Here is an 18,174-nt window from a genome sequence, read left to right on the forward strand (position 1 = left end):
AGACATGTACACATGAAATCTATATAATTTTACTAACCTACGTCACCCCAATAATTTTAACAAAAATTATTTTTTCAAAAAGTGACACCAATTATCCCAAATAGGCTCAATTACATAAGATCTCGAAACACACTCTGATTTGGAAAAAGAAAACCTTGCAAACAATTAAGACAGATTAAGTTCATCTATTTTATAGTAGCAAGTCTTCCCCAGATGTTAATAACAGGCAGAACTATTCGATTTTAGCCTTTTGTCGCCAGAGACAATTGCTACATCACTGTGCAAACATAATGAACTCATTTTATTAGGCAAATAGTTGAATTCCATTCAAGTGCACTTAGTACAGTACTACACATTATAAATTGACAGCAATTAAACAGATCTCCAATTAGAAATGGGGTTTTAAAAATACAACTAATACTTATTTCAAAGTATATGTTTCACTGGTGTCCTAATGAAACATACAAAGCAAAAGATTTAAATATTTCCAGCATCTTTAGAAGATTATCCCGCCCTTTAATGTATTAAAATACAAGTGAGAAAAATATACCCCTGAAATCTAAAATTGAAAAGTACAGTTTGAAAAATTGAAACCAATTTGATATGACTGATTTTGATCACGGTTAAATGTTAAGAGGACAACTCAAGAGTCGATAAAAGTTTCAAATTAGTCACATTTGCTGAACAAACATAAATGCAGGTGCCTGTAAAGTTTACACTGTGCCAGATTTTTCAGATCCATGTGTAGTCAGTCTTAAAATCCTAAAGACTTAACATTTTTTAAAACATTACTGGCTAATGAGGAATTTTTTAAAAATCCAAATGGATTACATCTAAAATGAGGCTGTTCTTTCTCCTTTTATAAAATACTTTTAATTCATAACACAAAAGATATACACAGAAAGACATTTAGAATGCTCAATCTTTTTTTAAAATTAAGGGATCACTGCTCTGGAAAATCTCCCTGTATTTCCTTTGCTTTCTTCAGAGTCTTCCTTTTCTTCCAAGGGCTTTGTTACAGATGTATATAAGCTGTACATATTGATACTTTATTTGCCTGTTCCCACAGCTGAAGAGGTGTCTCTGTTAGACAACACCTTCGTCTTTAAAATTTACTTCTGGTAGGATTCCCTAACTTTTGCCTGCAGTGCATCACATGTCTTCTTCGCGTCTCCTAGAAGCATGGCCGTGTTAGGTTTGTAGAAGATTGGATTGTCCACGGCAGCATAGCCAACACCCAAGGACCTCTTCATAACAATGACCTACAAAGCAAAAGTAAGTGAGAGAGTGTATTTAACAGATCTGGCTAGGACGTCTTCGGCACACAAGCATTGCCCTGCCCTAACTCTGAACAAGGCAAGTACCACTACTAATTCTTTAGTATAGAGACATTAAAAATATACAAGGAGTATTTTTAAATGCATATTTACATTGCATTAAGTTTAATTTTTAAAATGTGTCCATACAAATACCCATGAGAAAAAAAGTCATGTTAACAATAGTTTATCTGAGTGATAAGATTATTAAGTGATTTTCTTCTTAGTGCTTTTTTCTATAAAAGACTATGTATAAAAAGACTATGTATAAACATTTTCTAGTCAGAAAAATAAGCATCTTCTGAATATGCTAAAGAGAACAAAAATAGTGTAAAAGCTTCTACTACAAATCCTAAGATGAATGTAGTTGAATGGGAAAATGGCAAGGTTCCTATTCCATCACTTTAAGGTCAAATATATCAGAAAGTTCTAACACAAAAACCCAAGAACAATCTAGCTTGTCACAAGGAGAGTGCTGATAACTAATACTATGTTCCTACAGAGCAAAATGGAAGGGGTAAACCCATCTCTAATACTGATGTCACAGAGACATATACAATTACACAGGTTATGGATGTCACTGCCCTGGTGTGTAGCAAGTCACTTCTTACTGAAATGAAAAGCCTTCCTATGGTTTCCTAGGACATGTAATCTATCCCAAAATGGCAGCAGTACAAATATGTTCACGCTTCAAATAGCATTAGTACAATAATACACTCTGCAAACTCTCAAATATTAATGACCAGTACAATAGTTGTTCATATACACACAAACAAGTATATGGTATATCTACTCAATCATCACAAATACTAAGTTTGAAACTTCCATATTTATAATAAAGGGAAACAAGATTAAAAGGGAAATGTAAATTATGTGATGATAGTTCTGAAAATGCAGATATGACTTCGGAATGGTAAAGAGAAGTGCCCACTGCTGGGGTAAAGGAAAATGAATGAGCCTCTGAGTTCTCTGCAATTTAGCAACTAGCTTTTTCAGAAGTAATGTGCATGTGCAGAGCTTGCTTCCTTATGCTATGTTGCTGTTTGGATTTCCAAATCACCTTCCTTCTAGACACCCCATAACAACATACAAATTCCCTTTCAAAAAAATTAAATGAAAAAATGTGCTCCTCTTCATATATGAAGGCAACGATACTGGTTCTCTGTCCCAGAGAGAAGCCATCTGCTTCACTCGACTCGACCTGGACTTTGGCCAGACTCATTCCAAAAGCTCACAGCTCTTTTTTCAGCTGTGGTTACAGATTTTGTTAATCTATCCACATAATCTCATCTAGTTTTACTCATGATCAGGGCACTCATTCAGATTCTCTGGTGACCACAGAACCGACAGAAGCTGCCTAGAGAGAACTGGACCCTAAACATTAACTCCTGGGCCTCCTAAAAAATTGTCATTTCTCATCAAGTGACCGAGGCAAGTGCTGTATATGTATTTTAAGAGACCCCTGATTACTGGAACGAAACACAAGTCAGAAACCTTACCTGCTTTGATTTCCAGACCTCAAGAACTGGCATGCCTGCAATAATAGAGTTGGGGTCTTCTTGAGCAGCTGAATTAACAGTGTCATTAGCTCCAATTACAAGGACTAAATCAGTGTCTGCATAATGAAAGAAAGAAAAAGATAAAACATGAAACTCAAAGAAGTCACTTTCACTTCTTTTGAGGCCAATTAGAGTGATCTGACTTTACAAACATAATAATAACAAAACCTAATATTTATGGGATCCACACTTGTCCCAGGAACTGTACAAAGAGCTTAATCAGAGAGGTTAAGTAACTTAACTAATGTCAAACAGCTAAAAAGCAATCGCTCCTGCATCGGAACCTGGGCATCCTGACTAGAGCTTGCATTATTATGCTTTACCTCCCCACAATGGATCTACCTAATGTGACTTTATCGTTCTTTATTATCCCAACATGATCTTGCCAGTTACATTATTTTATAATATCTGCGTTCCATTTTCAACTTCTAAAATGACCACTTAAAATGCAACTTGATATCTAAAAGAAAATGGTCTAAGAGCCTGGACTATATTAAAACTGTGTCCATAATTCCTGGAACTGGCAGGTTTCACACATAGTTTAGCAACACTGATATTTGAAAGAGGACATAAAATTAAAATGGCCAAAATTCCCTCTTTAAAGATTATAATATAAACTACATTAGAAATTTACCAAAAATGCCATGTGAATCTAGAAATACACACGATTTCATTATTTTTCTCTAATAAACAGTATTTTTACATTTACAGGGCATACTTGTCAGAGGAAACTGGTTTAATTATAACTAACAGGATCTTGGGCCAAATGTCCTTAGCATTCAGCATCTACCCAATGACAGCCAGAAAGTACAGCACCTTACCTAGTGAAGTCCTAGTACTTCCAGAAAACAGAAAACAACTTTACTGACCATGAATTGGTACAACTGGAAACCAGTAAACACTGCCAGCATCAGACACTAAATTATCAAAGGAAGCAATTTTATAAATGAGGAACCTAAGGTTGAGTACCTGGTTCAAGGTTACAAACGAGTGAGAGTCAGGACCTGGATTCTAAAGACAGGTCTGTTCAAAGTCCCTCGGGAATGCACTCCACTGCACTGCCTCTCAGGGCTTTCACCATCCCTCAGCTCTCCTTATAGGAACGAAATTACTCATGCTGCTTACAAATCTGGGGCCCCTTATTCAGTACTGTGTTTCATTTATTTAATTTCAACTTGTACCTACTAGGAACAGCTTATTCTTCATTTGACTGTAGGTCTTCCGTGAGCCCACAATTTATGTCTTAAGACGGGCATTGTTTTCTTCACACGAAGATTATTTAAATGTCACCAGCACACCCATGACTTACCTGGAAAATCCTGGTTGATCTCGTCCATTTCCAGCACGATATCATATGGCACCCCAGCCTCAGCCAGCAGCACATTAAGCTGACCAGGCATGCGGCCTGCAACTGGGTGAATTCCAAACCTAGACATGAAACAAATGAACAGCTGGCCTTACTTAATGGGCCAAAATGTTCGGAGATCCCAATATCACCTCCAAATCTGCACACTTTGTTCTTGGCACCTCTACTTCTCCTGGTACTATCTGATCTCCACAAGCAGGAATAGAATTAGCCCAGATATGTAGGCAATCTATAAATATTGAAGTTGGAGATTTAATATCTCAGTATACACAAACTATAACTCTTCTCAGAAAAAATAAGAGTAACTTTAGAACCTGACTCTTCTATATATGTTTTAAGTACAATGAACTTCCAAGAACATTAATATATAATATCACCTTACATTTAATAAGCACTGCGTTCTCTCATTATACTTTCTGATAAATCTTGAATCTTTAAAACCTTCTGTAGATCAGCATGGAATGAAACATTTGCCATGAAAAATCAACATTATTCCATCGAAAGGTGACTCTACATTCAACTGTAACCTCTATGTTCAAAGGCAGGAAAATAAAATATTGTCACGTATATAAATTAACAGCCTACAATCTCTTACAGAATGATATGAAGCATTACTCCACGTCCCAAAAGAAATAGGACAGTAACACTCTGGCGTGTTTGAGAGACAGAATAATACACAAATCAGAGCTCCATACTTTACCAAGACAAAAGAAACTGACTCATCAAGCAATTTCTTTCAGCCACAGCCATAATGGCATTTTTAAAGTCATTTAATCCAACCTCTTACCCACTGTATTGATCTCTGTCTCCTGAGCACTGGGCACAATGCCTGGCCCATAGGAAGGATTCAATAAAAAGCGAGTGAGTGAATGAATCCAGTGAAGAAATGCATTTTATAATATGTCTTGGCAGGGATCCATCCAATCTCAGCTTAGATACCTTCAATGACCAGAAACTTACCCCTTCCTAAGGTCTATTCCATTACTAGACAACCCTGATAATTTTTCATACACACACACACACACACACACACACACATTATATTAAGCCAAAGAGAACCCCTATCTCATCACTTTCCAAGATCTGTAGTTTTGCCATCTGGAGCCATGAGTTTGCTCCCTCCTTCATAATGTAGATTACTTTCAGCTATCCTAGGATGGCTGCTAAGCAAACCATTCTCAATTTAACTATTCAATGACTGACAAGGCGTCCAGATCCATTGCTGTCCTAGTTGCCTCTTCCTACACTAGCAATGCCCAGCTCCAACCTCAGTCCCCCAAACGATATGCTGGATGTGACATAGATGCATAAGGCACAGCGAGCAGATCACATCCTCAGATCGTTCATTGATGAAGCCTAAGTCGGCATTAGCATTTACAGCCAGCCCAACACACTGCTGTCTCAACCAAACTTGTGGTCATGTAAGATGCCCTGTTACTTTTCACAGGAACTATTGCCAAGCCAGGCTTCCCTCTCCACTTCCAATACAGGTCCTGTTAGGAACAGATTAAAGAAGCATAAGAATCGACACCTCCCAAAAGCAGACCTGAAAAAAGCTATAAAATGGCCATTTATGTTGTCCAGATAATTGACAAATGGTTTTCTACACCATTACAACTGATCGTGAAGAGTCTGAATTGCTGAGTCTTGTAATGGGGTGGGGGGGGGGGGGAAGACATCAAGTGACAGGTGTTTTCTTTTATCAAATGCTCCTTTACATAATCTTCCTTCTGGGATCACTGCATGTTCCTAAATAACCAATTTATGTTTAAAAAAGACAAAACTCAGGGCTAAAAGGAAAGAAAATAGTTATCTCTAGGTGGTTGTACAACAGATCATTGTATTTCTGATTTTTTTTTATATATTTTCCAAATTTTCTATGAGAGTACAGTTTCTATGGTATAAAAAAATTAACTGTGTTTAAAATAAATTAACACTTCATGCTTTTATATTGTGATACAATTTATAAATGACTTCTCATATTATTTCATTTTATCCCTAATCATCCTCAAAAATCTCTACCAAGAATTAGAATGTAGGGCAGCTGAATCAAACTCAGTACTTTAGTTAAATAAATTGAGTTTTAGAGCTGCATTCCTATATTTAAAAAAAAGAAGTGATGTATCTTCTTTGCAGAGGGGCTGCTGACATATATTTTGACATAATGGCTAATACTGACTCTAGAATGTGCTAGACAATTTGCACAAATTTTTTAGTAAATAGTTAAAAGCTGGGATTCAAACTCAGATCCTTCTGCCTCAAAGTCTGAACTTTTACCTACTATACAATATAGTCCCGAGAATTAAGCCATTTAAGAGACTTTTTGTTTAGTTAACAGCTCAAGTTAACCAGTTGTGTGATGTTATGTTAGGCAAGTTTACTTAATGACTGGCTGTCAGTTTTCCCACAGAGTAGTAACCAGCTGTGATTATAAGCTCACATCATGCCAAGGGCGCCATAAAACTTTGTAGAAGAGGTCTGAGAAATACCTATTTATCTGCTTGAATAGATGAAATACGGAGTTCCAAGAACCCAATGTATAGTGTGCTTTGAGAAAAACTGAGAGCCAAGAAATTTTCATCAGTGCTACAAATTATAAAAGAAACATTAAATATTTGCATGGACAAATAGACAGAGGAGAAAAAAAAGTCTCTCAGTACAACAAGGTAAAACATTCTTCAGCACTTCTTCAGTGCTGGCGATGTGGATCTTGAAAAAATTACTGGGAGTAGAAGGTAGAAATGAACTACATAGAATGAACTATTAACAATCTGTGATTCTTTTAGAAGAAATTGATCATCTCTTCCCTCGGTGAGCTATGTGTAGTTTTAAGTTAGTGAGAATAAAATTAAGGGCAGTTATCAGTTTATCTAGACAGTGGTCACCACCCACCCTCACCACCTCATAAGGTTTTAAGTTCTTCAACCACAAATTCTCCTATCATTTTTGTGAATATAACAGTTTAACACTTGAGTAAAAATTGTTAAATGTTCTCTAAAAACAAGATTGTTTTCTTTTAACTAGACATTATTATCCTATTGTCATCTTCTGTACCACACCAGAGTTTTTGATCACTCTTGAAAACAATTGAGGCAAAATACTGACAATTTATGTTCACACTCTTCATATAGTAATACAAGCTATATTCAGCACTACTGCAGCTGTTTTCAAACTGTCTCAGAGAAAGCATTTCCAAAATGTTCCACAGACTCCTTGATTGAAATAGCTACCTTAAAATTTTAATATTTTTATAGTGGTAATAAGATAAAACATTTGCAAAAAAAATTGTCCAGGCATCAAAGTATGTGCTTATTAAATGGGAGTTATTGCTAAACCTCAAATCTGAAAACAAATATCATTTAAAAATTTTAATAATAATACGGCATTTTAAGCATGAATACAAAAAGACTTGGAAAGAAAATGCATCGTATGAAAATAACCAAAATACACTCTTAAGCTTGCTGATTACCATGAATTTTGGAAAAGACAAAATGAATGGAAGTTTCAAAGGTGCCTGATTTTGTGAACAAGCGTCACAAGTTTTTAGTTCAGGACTTTGAACCTTTTTTTCTATGATGATAGAAAAAATAATCAACCGTCAGATTCATGGGCAATAACAGAATCAGTAAGAAAAAGATACTACCAGGCTCAAAGAAGGTAAAGTTCACTTAAGTGTAATAAACAATTCAAATTTCAAAAAAGAGGAAAGACTGAATTTGTGTAATCCTTGCATAAAGTGAGAAAAGAAGGCAGAGCACAAAACAAAATGCACATGAGAGTGACGTGGAACATGTGGCTTTAAGGGCACACATGAGACTAAAATATGAAAAATCCAAAAGTAATTTGAATATCAAAATAAATGAGGATAGTAATAGATTATAAACCACTGGGGAAAATGGGAATTCATAAGTCAAGACTGATAACAGATTCATAAGTCAAAGGAAAGAATGAAAGGAAGGAGGAAGGGAGGGAGAGAGAGAGGAAAGAAGGGAGGAAAGAAGGCATACTCTCCCCACAGTGGTAGACTATCAACTGGTAACTGTAGTATAAAACCACCATTTTGCAACCGTCATAATAAAAACTGGTTTCAGATGAAAATCATCAGCACATGTTCAACCTAAGGAGTAAAGTTTGATGAAGAGCAGGATATTTGTAAGGTCTTAAAGAGAGCTCAAAGCAGTTTGCCCGTCCCTTACTCTTACTTCAACAGAAAAAGAAAAAAAATGTTAAAGACTTTCATTGCTTTCTCGGAGAGCTACTTTATTGAAATTGAATAAAAAGAAGAATGAGTAGCTATTAGAAATAGTAACCATCTATACTTTTTGCTCAACAGGCATTTGATTAAGGGACAGAGTCCATATTTCCCTTTCTTCCCAGCTAATAATTCCTTGTAAATACCTAACAAAACAGATTACCAAGATTAACAAACCAAATCTCAGTCAAGAAGAATTTAAATTGAAACTGTAATTTCTTATGTATTTTAATGCACCGTGTGGTATACATGGGTACTGACAGAATATTTTAACTCAACATTCTTCTAAATAATTTGTGGGAGAACTAAAGGCAAATAGAACGTGCCCCAACAAAGGCAGACACCTGATATGTCAGTTTTTGAATAATGATGGAACACACTAATTTCCAAAAGAACATAGCTTAAAATCAAAAATTTTAGTTTGAAAAAAAGGTCATTCTGCTTTACAGAGAGGTTCTTACTAATGCATCGAACGCATTATTAATCAGCTGATTTTCATTCAAAATTAATGCTAATTTGTATTTCAAATGGGTCAATTTCAAGTCAACATTCCAAATTAACACAGGATTGTTTTCCCACATTCATGAAATGGTACTGTAACTTCTATCACTGAGGAGACCCGGTGCTTAAAAGGATCAGAGGGTGCTTGGATAAGGTTCAAGAGAAACACAAAATACCTAACCACTTAGAAAATAACACACTCTGAGTAAAAAAAGATCAACTGGCTAGAAAAACAGGCAAAACTTTATTTTTAAGCAGACTAAATAAAACAAGCTCACCAACTAGTCCTCATTTTCATACAACAGAATAAAAAAAGAAAATGGTCTTCAAATGCAAAAGAAAGAATTGGAATTAAATTTTGGAAAAAAAAAAAAGACTTCCTCTTAATTTAAAACAAATTTCCCAGTTAGGGCAAGTTTCAACCTTCTTTTCTGTGGATAGGGGAGACAAAGGCTCACGAATCTGAGCTGATGTACTAACCACCTATTCAGTACAAAATGGACTCAGAAGTATTTCACATATAAATGAGAAGGATGGGTGATTGGCAGTGGACATAATCTAGACAGTTACAACAGCTGAAATATCCTTTCATGGACGGGAGGAGGGGGAGGGATCAACCAATGGTCTTAACACCCTTAGTAACAGCCTAGGTGAGACTCAGAATTTCCAGAACAACTATAAGACATTGCTCTACCTCACTCCTATAGTAATATTTGCCATGAATTACTCATTTGTACTCTTTGGAGATGTTAACAGTAATCTCAGACACCAAAAAATCTCTCTTACTCTCCCAATCCTCCTGATCACCAGTATTTCCTGCCAACCCCCCCCCCCGCCCCGCCCCTTCCTATTCCCCAGACCTGATTGGTGAGATTTTTTTTTAAGAGTCACTGTAGTACATGACATGTGAGGTCTGTATTAGTTTCCTATTGCTGCTGTTAACAAATTACCACAAATTCAGTACCTTAAAACAATACAAATTGATTCTCTTATAGTTCTGAAGGTGAGAAGTCCAAAATCAGTTTCTCTGCACTAAAATCAAACAGTTGGCAGGGCTCCATTTTTTCTAGAGGCCGTAAGGGGAAATCCATCCCTTGCCTTTTCCAGTTTCAGGAGGCTGCCACCATTCCTTTGCTTGTGGCTGCATCACTCTGACCTCTTCTTCCATTGTCTCATTTCTTTCTCTGACTCTGACCCTCCTTCCTCTCTCTTATAAGGACCCTACTGATGACATGAACCCACCCGAATAATCCAGGATAATCTCCCTACCTCAAAATCCTCACCTTAAATCTACAAAGTCCTTTTTGCCATGTAAGGTAACATAGTCATAGATTTTTAAGGATTAGGAGGTGAATATCTTTGGGGGCAATTATTCACCCTACTACAAACTGCCTTTCAAGTCCTCAAATTCCAGCTAATAGGGCCTCTATTAGCTGAATAAACCAATATACACATTGTGATTTACTTCTGGATTTCAACTTGGTATCCCTTCTTGATGCCATTATTTTTTGTTTAATTTTTATTTATTTGTTTGTTTTTAATACTGCCTTTGCTTATTTTTTAAATTAATCTACCTGGCTATCATCATTATGAGGTGTCTTGGACCAAATTAGAAATCAAAGACCTCCAAATGTATTAGTTATTATTATAATATTTGATTAGCCGCAGACTTCATAAAGACAGTGTTTCTTTTGAGCTAGTTGGGAAGAGTAAATAATAACAAAGCTAACCAACATGTTATGCTGAGTATCCCAAAAGACAGATCACTTTACATCTGTTTGCATAATAATCTATTATACCAAACTTTACGACTCTAAGATTGGAGAAACACACATACAAGGCTATTACAAGAGAATGCCAATGTTTTGAGAGAAATAACAGAACACACTAAATTTGTAGAAATACGTATATGCATGTTGAGTAAGTGTGAGTTTATAACAATTCTGGCCCATGGAACTGGCTACTCTCCAAAGTATGTATTAATGTTAATTATATCCGACATTGGTTGGCCATGACCGGCAATTTCCAGGAACTGACGGCCAAAGCTCATCAATGTTCCATCATCACATGAAGAATATCCAGAATTCCAAAATGCAAAGCCTACTAGCCTTTTAGTTCTTCCCTTTGAACTGAAAATTATTTTTATTACGTACATACTTAACAAAACAGAGTCAGCTGTCCCTGACCACAAGATTCTACAGAAGGGAAATAACTACTAAAATGAGATCACAGAAAGATCTTTCATGCTCCCGGACCTCTTTGTTTATATACCTCCTCATTACGATGCACTGCATCATAACAACTGGTTAATATGACTGTGCTCTCCAGACTGGGAGCTCCTTGAATACAGGAACCATGTCTTATTTATTTATCAGTTCCCACAATATCCAGCATTCTATTATAGGTACTGAACATGGGAGGATGAATGGAAGGGGTTTTAAACGACACAGTGTGCTCAATAAGGTATGCTGACTACATAAACTTTCTATGTCTCTTTTTAGAAAAAGAATTTAGGGAAATAGTATAGAGTAGCAGTTAAAAAGCTCTACACTTGTCTTACGAGGGAGACCACTTCACGGACGGTGTAGATGCCTGACCACTGTGCTATGCACCTGAAGCTGAGGCTGAATAATAATGAATGTCAAATAATAATAATAATAATAATAATAATAATGAATGTCAACTATAATTTAATATATATATAGTCACAGGATGTGGAGTACAGCATAGGGAATAGAATCAGTGGAACTGTAACAGCTATATACGATGTTAAAGAGGTAGTAGATTGGGGAGTTATCACTTTGTAGAGGGGGGTTATCACTTTGTAAGGGGTGTAAATGTCTTAACTATTACATTGTGTTTGTACACCTGAAACTAATTTTAAAAAAAAAGAAAAAGCTCTAGAGTCCCACTGCCTGAGTTTAAAACATTTGGACAATTTACTTCTATGTGCCTCACTTTCCTCACGTGTACAATGGGATTAATAATAAAATCCCATCAGAAGATTATTATAAGATTTAAGTGAGACAGTTCATGTAGAGAGCTTTTTATATGAAGCACTTTAGCTCAATGCCTGGCACACATAAACCTTTAATAAATGTAACCTGCAATTATGATATTCCATTCAAATACTCTTTTTGTAATATAAATGTTCTGTATTTTTCAAATAAATGCACATTTTAATGATCATTTATATAAAAAGAAATGCACATTTCTACATTAAAACAAATGTTGGTTTCATATCAACATTTTCTAAGTTGGTTTTCTAATTATTACCTTGAAATCCCAGTAAACATCAATATAGTCCAATAAAAGCTAGAAATTCTTTGTACTCACAACTACATCAAAACACTAGACAAATTATATAATCAATACAGATTAAGGCAAATATATAACTGAATACTGGACTCTTTGGTCATAACTAATATTCAAACACAGATTTACTTTGGTAAGAGTCAAATTTCAAACTGCTGTATTTAACCCTTCCACCAATAATATTAGACACTTTTTGCCCTGACAACAAACACCACCAAGTCAGAGCAATCTCTTCAATTATCTTGAAGCGAGAAAAATTTTAACATTTTTTGTTATTTTCTCTCTCATACCGTGTTTCCCCGAAAATAAGATCTAGCCAGACAATCAGCTCTAACGCGTCTTTTGGAGCAAAAATTAATATAAGACCGGGTCTTATTTTACTGAGTCTTATATTAATTTTTGTTCCAAAAGACACATTAGAGCTGATTGTCCGGCTAGGTCTTATTTTCGGGGAAACACAGTATATGAAAATGATAAAGCTTTTCACAGAACATTATAAAATAAAAGCTAAGACCTCAGTCACCAATTAAAAATAGACCCAGGCACAGTTTAAAAAAAAAAAGTTTAATAATCTACTCAAATGAAAAACCTAATCTTCAGAGCCTTTTAAATTAACTAAGAAATAATAAAGCATATAAGCTATTCATGAATACCACATGAACTGGGTAAAATGTGGCAAGGGAGCAATTCAAAAAAACACCATAATTTTTTAAGCCTGGTTTTTAATACATGATGAAAAAACCCCACTCTTAGACTTTTTTGAAACCTCACATTTGATTTCAGATACCACATGTTTTAAAGGGGACACAACAACAAGAACTCCCATGATCGTGGGCCATGGAGACAATATGTCCTGACCAGGACACATTATAGCAGTGGTTCTTGGACATGAGGGACGATGAAAGAGTATAAAACATTCACCACATGGATCCTACCACAACTGTTCAAATAAGCTACATTCTCCTTCTTGCATTATGGAAATATTATGGAAATATCCAGATTTAGTTCAGCAATAAACCATGAAGAAGAGCAATGTACCCCAAGTCAAGATAAGACAAAGAAACTACAGGGACAACTGTGCCCTGGTTCTAAAGCATTTAGAGTGTTTTCTCCATTTTGCAAACTCTTATTATTATAAATAGTGAAAAGGATCTCCAGATTTTAAAATATATATATCTTTAAACCCTCAACTATTTGGTTAAATGTTTTGGGAGTCGTTCTGCAAAATCTATTTTCATACTCAAGATATTCAAAGGGTTAATTTCTTTTCTTTCACTGTGTTTTATATTTTAAAGTCAAACTGCATATAGGACAATGTACATTGATAGCATTTTGGAATTATGCCTTCCCAATAACATCATCCCACAATTTACCAAAATATGTTATTCTCAACTCCTAGGAGAAAGACAAATTAACTAGGAAAAAGACATAACAAAGGGAAAATTTTAAAAAGCGTTAGTTTATTAAAAGCTTACTTATTCTTTCTGTTTTCAAACATAAATATTTATCAATCAGTAAGCCTTAAGAGTTAAAATAGACCTTAAAGATTCTCCAATTCAACTGCTTCCTAAGGCAGGAATCCTTCATTTAGAATTACACTACAATGTTCAGTCACAAAACAGGTTAGGAGTTCCACTGTGGATGTCATACGTAATAGAGTCGCTGGTATGAGCTACACATATTAAGGACCTTTATATTCTATCTTTGCATGTGGCCATGTTCCATTCCAAGGAGCGTCCATGAAGGTAATAAAAAGTTGTGTGACTATATTCATTTTTTTTTAATTGTGCATTTCACCTGTGAAAAATATGATGGGATTTGAAACGGAGGTTTCTTTAGTTTATCACTTTCTGATCAAAACGTCTAATTGACAGTTACAGGTCACTTATTAAAAGCACAAGAAAAAATTATTTTTTAAATAAATAACTACAGTAAATGTTTAGAATGAAACCTTGTAAGACGTAAAGCAGGGTAAATGTGACACAAATTTCACCCTTGCTGGTGAAAAGGTTGGGACCAACTGGGAAGGGTTAGCCTATCCATCTGAAGAGAAACATGATTATGAAGTGGAAAAAAAAATCTTCCTAACAAGGCAGACACTGCCCACAAAAACTAATTAATGAAAAAGGCAGTGGAATCAACTTTCTGACAAAGCTTCTTAGGCAAAAGGATAGACACCCAGCTTTCTAAAATTGTGAAAGTGCTTCTTAGAAGCAGTGGTTCAGACGAACTCACTCATACAAGTTCAAATGAAAAAAAATTGTTCTTTAAATTTCCTAGGTCTGTCCAACAGCCAGAACTGGAGAATGTTATGTACCTTTCTTTCTTTTTGTGAAGGCAAATAAGGGCTGATCTGCTACCCTGATCTGAAATCTGGTGTTCATTCATGGTCTGCCTTTCTTCAGGAAGAAAATTATGAATGTTAAAGAGCTTACAAAAATGTCTCAGGATCACAATTTTTCTAATACAGAATTTAGAATCTGTTCTATGACGTGAATGAGGAAATGCTTGACAAAAGGCAATGGTCATATTTTCCATGTGTACATGTGACCTGTGACACTGAGGCCATCCAAAGAATGAGAAGTCATCAAAGGAGGATCAGATCAGGTGATCCAGTGCATACACAACGGAGTCCTCTGCAGAACCAAGTCTCAACCCCTTTTCCATTCTGAGGAGATCATTAAAGATTGTGTCCAAATATGGCTTTTCCATCACTAAACCAAATCCAGCTACCAAACCCAGAACAGAAATTGTATGACTACTGACAGTTTTTATTTCAAAATAACCAATAAGACTATGAAGAATGATATCAAAGAAAAAATTAAAATTATAACTTGCCACTAATGTTCTGATTATAATCTGGCACATTGCAGAGATTTAGTAAAAATTATGCATAATCTCATCTTTCTGTCTGAATAACTTTAATGATGTTGTTGAATGCAATGGTTAGTGAGCTCCATAAAATGCAAATTATAAGATACTGAGGAATCTGAATATGAAATGAGAAGGTTTTTATTTACTTATACCCTGCCTTGTTTACACGAACCTTATTGAAGAAAATCAGCTCAGAGTTTATTAAGATTAATACTAGAACTAAGAGCCAAAAATCACCCTGATGATCAGAGGCAGTGGTTTCATCAATTGTGCGAACTTCTCCCTTAGACCACTGAATTGTCTGTGACAGGATTTCCAAGGAATAAGTCCTCCAATAGTACAGCTGGCAGAGATTTTGCAAATTACCTAAATCCCAGACAGGCTTTTAACATGGTCTTCTGTTCTTTCTACCACACCAATATGCTGTGGACGGTATAGAGCCAAATGTAGTGTGGTCAACATTCGGAATCTGGGAGGAAGATGGCCACTTCCTAGGAGCACAACAGACACCTCTGATCTGAGAGGTTACTGGCAAGTCAATGCATAGGCTGAACATAGATGTGACTGAACACATATACTCTCTTCGGTTTTCCTCTTTTCCACCAAAAGTTTCACTCATTTGACCAAATACACAAATAACTCCCGTCACACCCACCCTTCTGCCACCATATTTCTCAAGACAGCAGGCTCAGTGCAGACACAATATTCTCTCAGCAAATCAGAACACTGGCTAATTCATCACCAAACAGTGCCAGTTGTAACTCTGCAAGTCTGACACAATAGCCTGTGCTCTAGCTGTTCATCATTTCAACTAGCATCTGAATTGGAAACACAATGGGGGTATAAGTGTTTCATAATTCAGAATATCTTAAAGCCTACTAAATAACCTCCCAGTGAATGTAAATTCCGCAGGGTCAGTTGTTTTTATCTGTGTGTTCACTGATGTATTCTCAAAAACTAGAACAGTACCACAAAGTACTATCTAATTATTTGTTCAGTGAATGGTCACTAACATAAACAGTCATGTCTAAAAAGGAGGTATTACAAAGCTGGCGTGAAACTGCTAAATAATGCCTATTTCTTTACTGAGATACGATACTGGATCATTTATTTGGTCTAATTTCTGTTCACCTCAGAAACATGAACCTTTATTGCTTTACAAATTTGCATGTCCTAGCTCTTCCTACACCCCAAAACATAACAAATCTAAGAAGGATAAACTGTTTATTTGAATTACATTTAATCCATGAAAAACAGGAAAATCCAGTTAGTTCGACAAAATATTTCATCTTCACGTTATCTTCAAAGAATGAAAGATTTCTTAGCAAAAATAACATATATTTAAACTTATAACCATGTCATACAAAACTGCAAAACACTATTAAATTGTAAATACCATTGGCAGCCAAATGTGTTTAGACAGAGGATGAAAAAAAATTTAATATTTATTTTTAAAAACCTATAAAAATTTTCATGTTATGAGTAGTATAAGAAGTTTGAAATGTCCCTTGAACAATTTGCCTCTCCTTTGTATTCCTCCCCTAATTCTACTCTACTTTTCTTAGCATACTATCACATTAAATGGAATTCACTCATTGATTCATTGATGTATTTGTTTTCTTTATAACTGCCGTATTTTCCCGTGTATAATGCGCACTTTTTTACCCAAATTTGTGAAGGAACAATAAGGGGTATTATATATGGGTAATACTAATTCTGTACCTATATAAATGCTTTTAATTCTTTTATTTATGCTTGTGAGTTAAAAGTATAACTCTAGAAATCAATAACGATAGCCATATGCAAAATAATACCCTGGAATACGATAATCAGTTTTGTTGAACTTCCAACAGACTTGCAATGACAAAGAGTTCTTGGCTTTCTATGATGAGTACATATCATAAATTTGTTACTGGTACATAAAATTTCTTGTACCTTGTATTTGTTCTTGTGTTTTGTAATTATTTGTTACATAAAATTTCTTATACCATAATATGTAAAAAAGTAAATGCTAAAATTCTTTTATAATACAAAAAACAAGTACCTAAATGTAAACAAATAAAAATTTGAATTAAAAAATTAAAATGAAAGATTTTTTTCCCTAAAAGTTTGGGCTAAAAATATGGATGCACATTCCCTAAAAGTATGGGCTAAAAATATGGGTGCACAAAATATGGGTGCACGGCAAAATACTGTGTAAACTTTTGAAAGCTGGAACTGGGCTTACGCATCCTTGAATTGTCACTACCTCGTAATAAATTTCTATCAAATTATTAATAAAAAGATAGTTGAACATTAACATGAAAGCAATATATAACATCACTTAGTTAATCAAAGAAGCTGATATGTGTTTTCCAAAATTCAAAAGACTTCTGTGATAATCCAAGCAATAATGCGTTTATAAAAAAAAAAATTACACCTCTTTCTAAGAATTATTCACTGGGAATACTATCTCTTCTTTATAATGAAAAGCCTATCAGATCAATCTAAAGACTGGAAAATAAAGAGAAAAAATGTCTGTACTCTTGTATCCTAAGATCTTTTGCAATAAAACGCTTTTAGAAATCAAGCCTAAGTTAGGTAAGTTACAGAGGCATTCTGAGCAACTGGAAAGCAATATCCCAGCCAGTAAAGAATGTCTACGTCAGTGAACTTTCACGATGTTCCAAAATGAGCTCTTGTCATGAAACGTCACATGCTTCATTTTGTAATCTCAGCTCTCTGCGAGCATGTTATGACTATGGCCAAAGTAAAGGAAAACAGGAGTGTCTCTAAATCAATCATGGGCCATGAAGCCAGACAGACTGTATGACAGATGCAATTTTTCTTGGCACCACTTGGGCATAACTAACTGATGACAATCGTATGTCCACACTGGCACATGTCCACAGGGGATGTGTGCGAGTATGTCACCACATCTGGATGTTAGGCATGCTGGGGTCCTGAGGCTCAGAGATCTACCAAAACCAGAGGCCCAGCAGCTGTGCTCAA

At 35.3% G+C, this 18,174-nt stretch overlaps 1 protein-coding gene across 13 annotated transcripts in view; it reads right to left on the bottom strand.

Annotated features, from left to right (window-relative positions):
- Nucleotides 1-280: 280 nt before the first annotated feature.
- The window catches only part of NNT (nicotinamide nucleotide transhydrogenase), a 90,593-nt gene continuing 72,699 nt past the window's right edge, over nucleotides 281-18,174 (bottom strand). For all 13 annotated transcript variants that reach the window (XM_081053887.1, XM_081053886.1, XM_081053889.1 and 10 more), the window contains 3 exons: nucleotides 4,185-4,303; nucleotides 2,816-2,931; nucleotides 281-1,262 (listed from right to left, as the gene is read on the bottom strand). In XM_081053887.1, coding sequence (XP_080910013.1) covers nucleotides 1,113-1,262; nucleotides 2,816-2,931; nucleotides 4,185-4,303 — 385 coding nt within the window. In that variant the 3' untranslated portion in view covers nucleotides 281-1,112. The remainder of the gene's footprint in view (nucleotides 1,263-2,815; nucleotides 2,932-4,184; nucleotides 4,304-18,174) is intronic.

This window comes from Rhinolophus hipposideros, assembly GCF_964194185.1.
Source record: "Rhinolophus hipposideros genome assembly, chromosome: 7".
NCBI classification, from domain to species: domain Eukaryota; kingdom Metazoa; phylum Chordata; class Mammalia; order Chiroptera; family Rhinolophidae; genus Rhinolophus; species Rhinolophus hipposideros.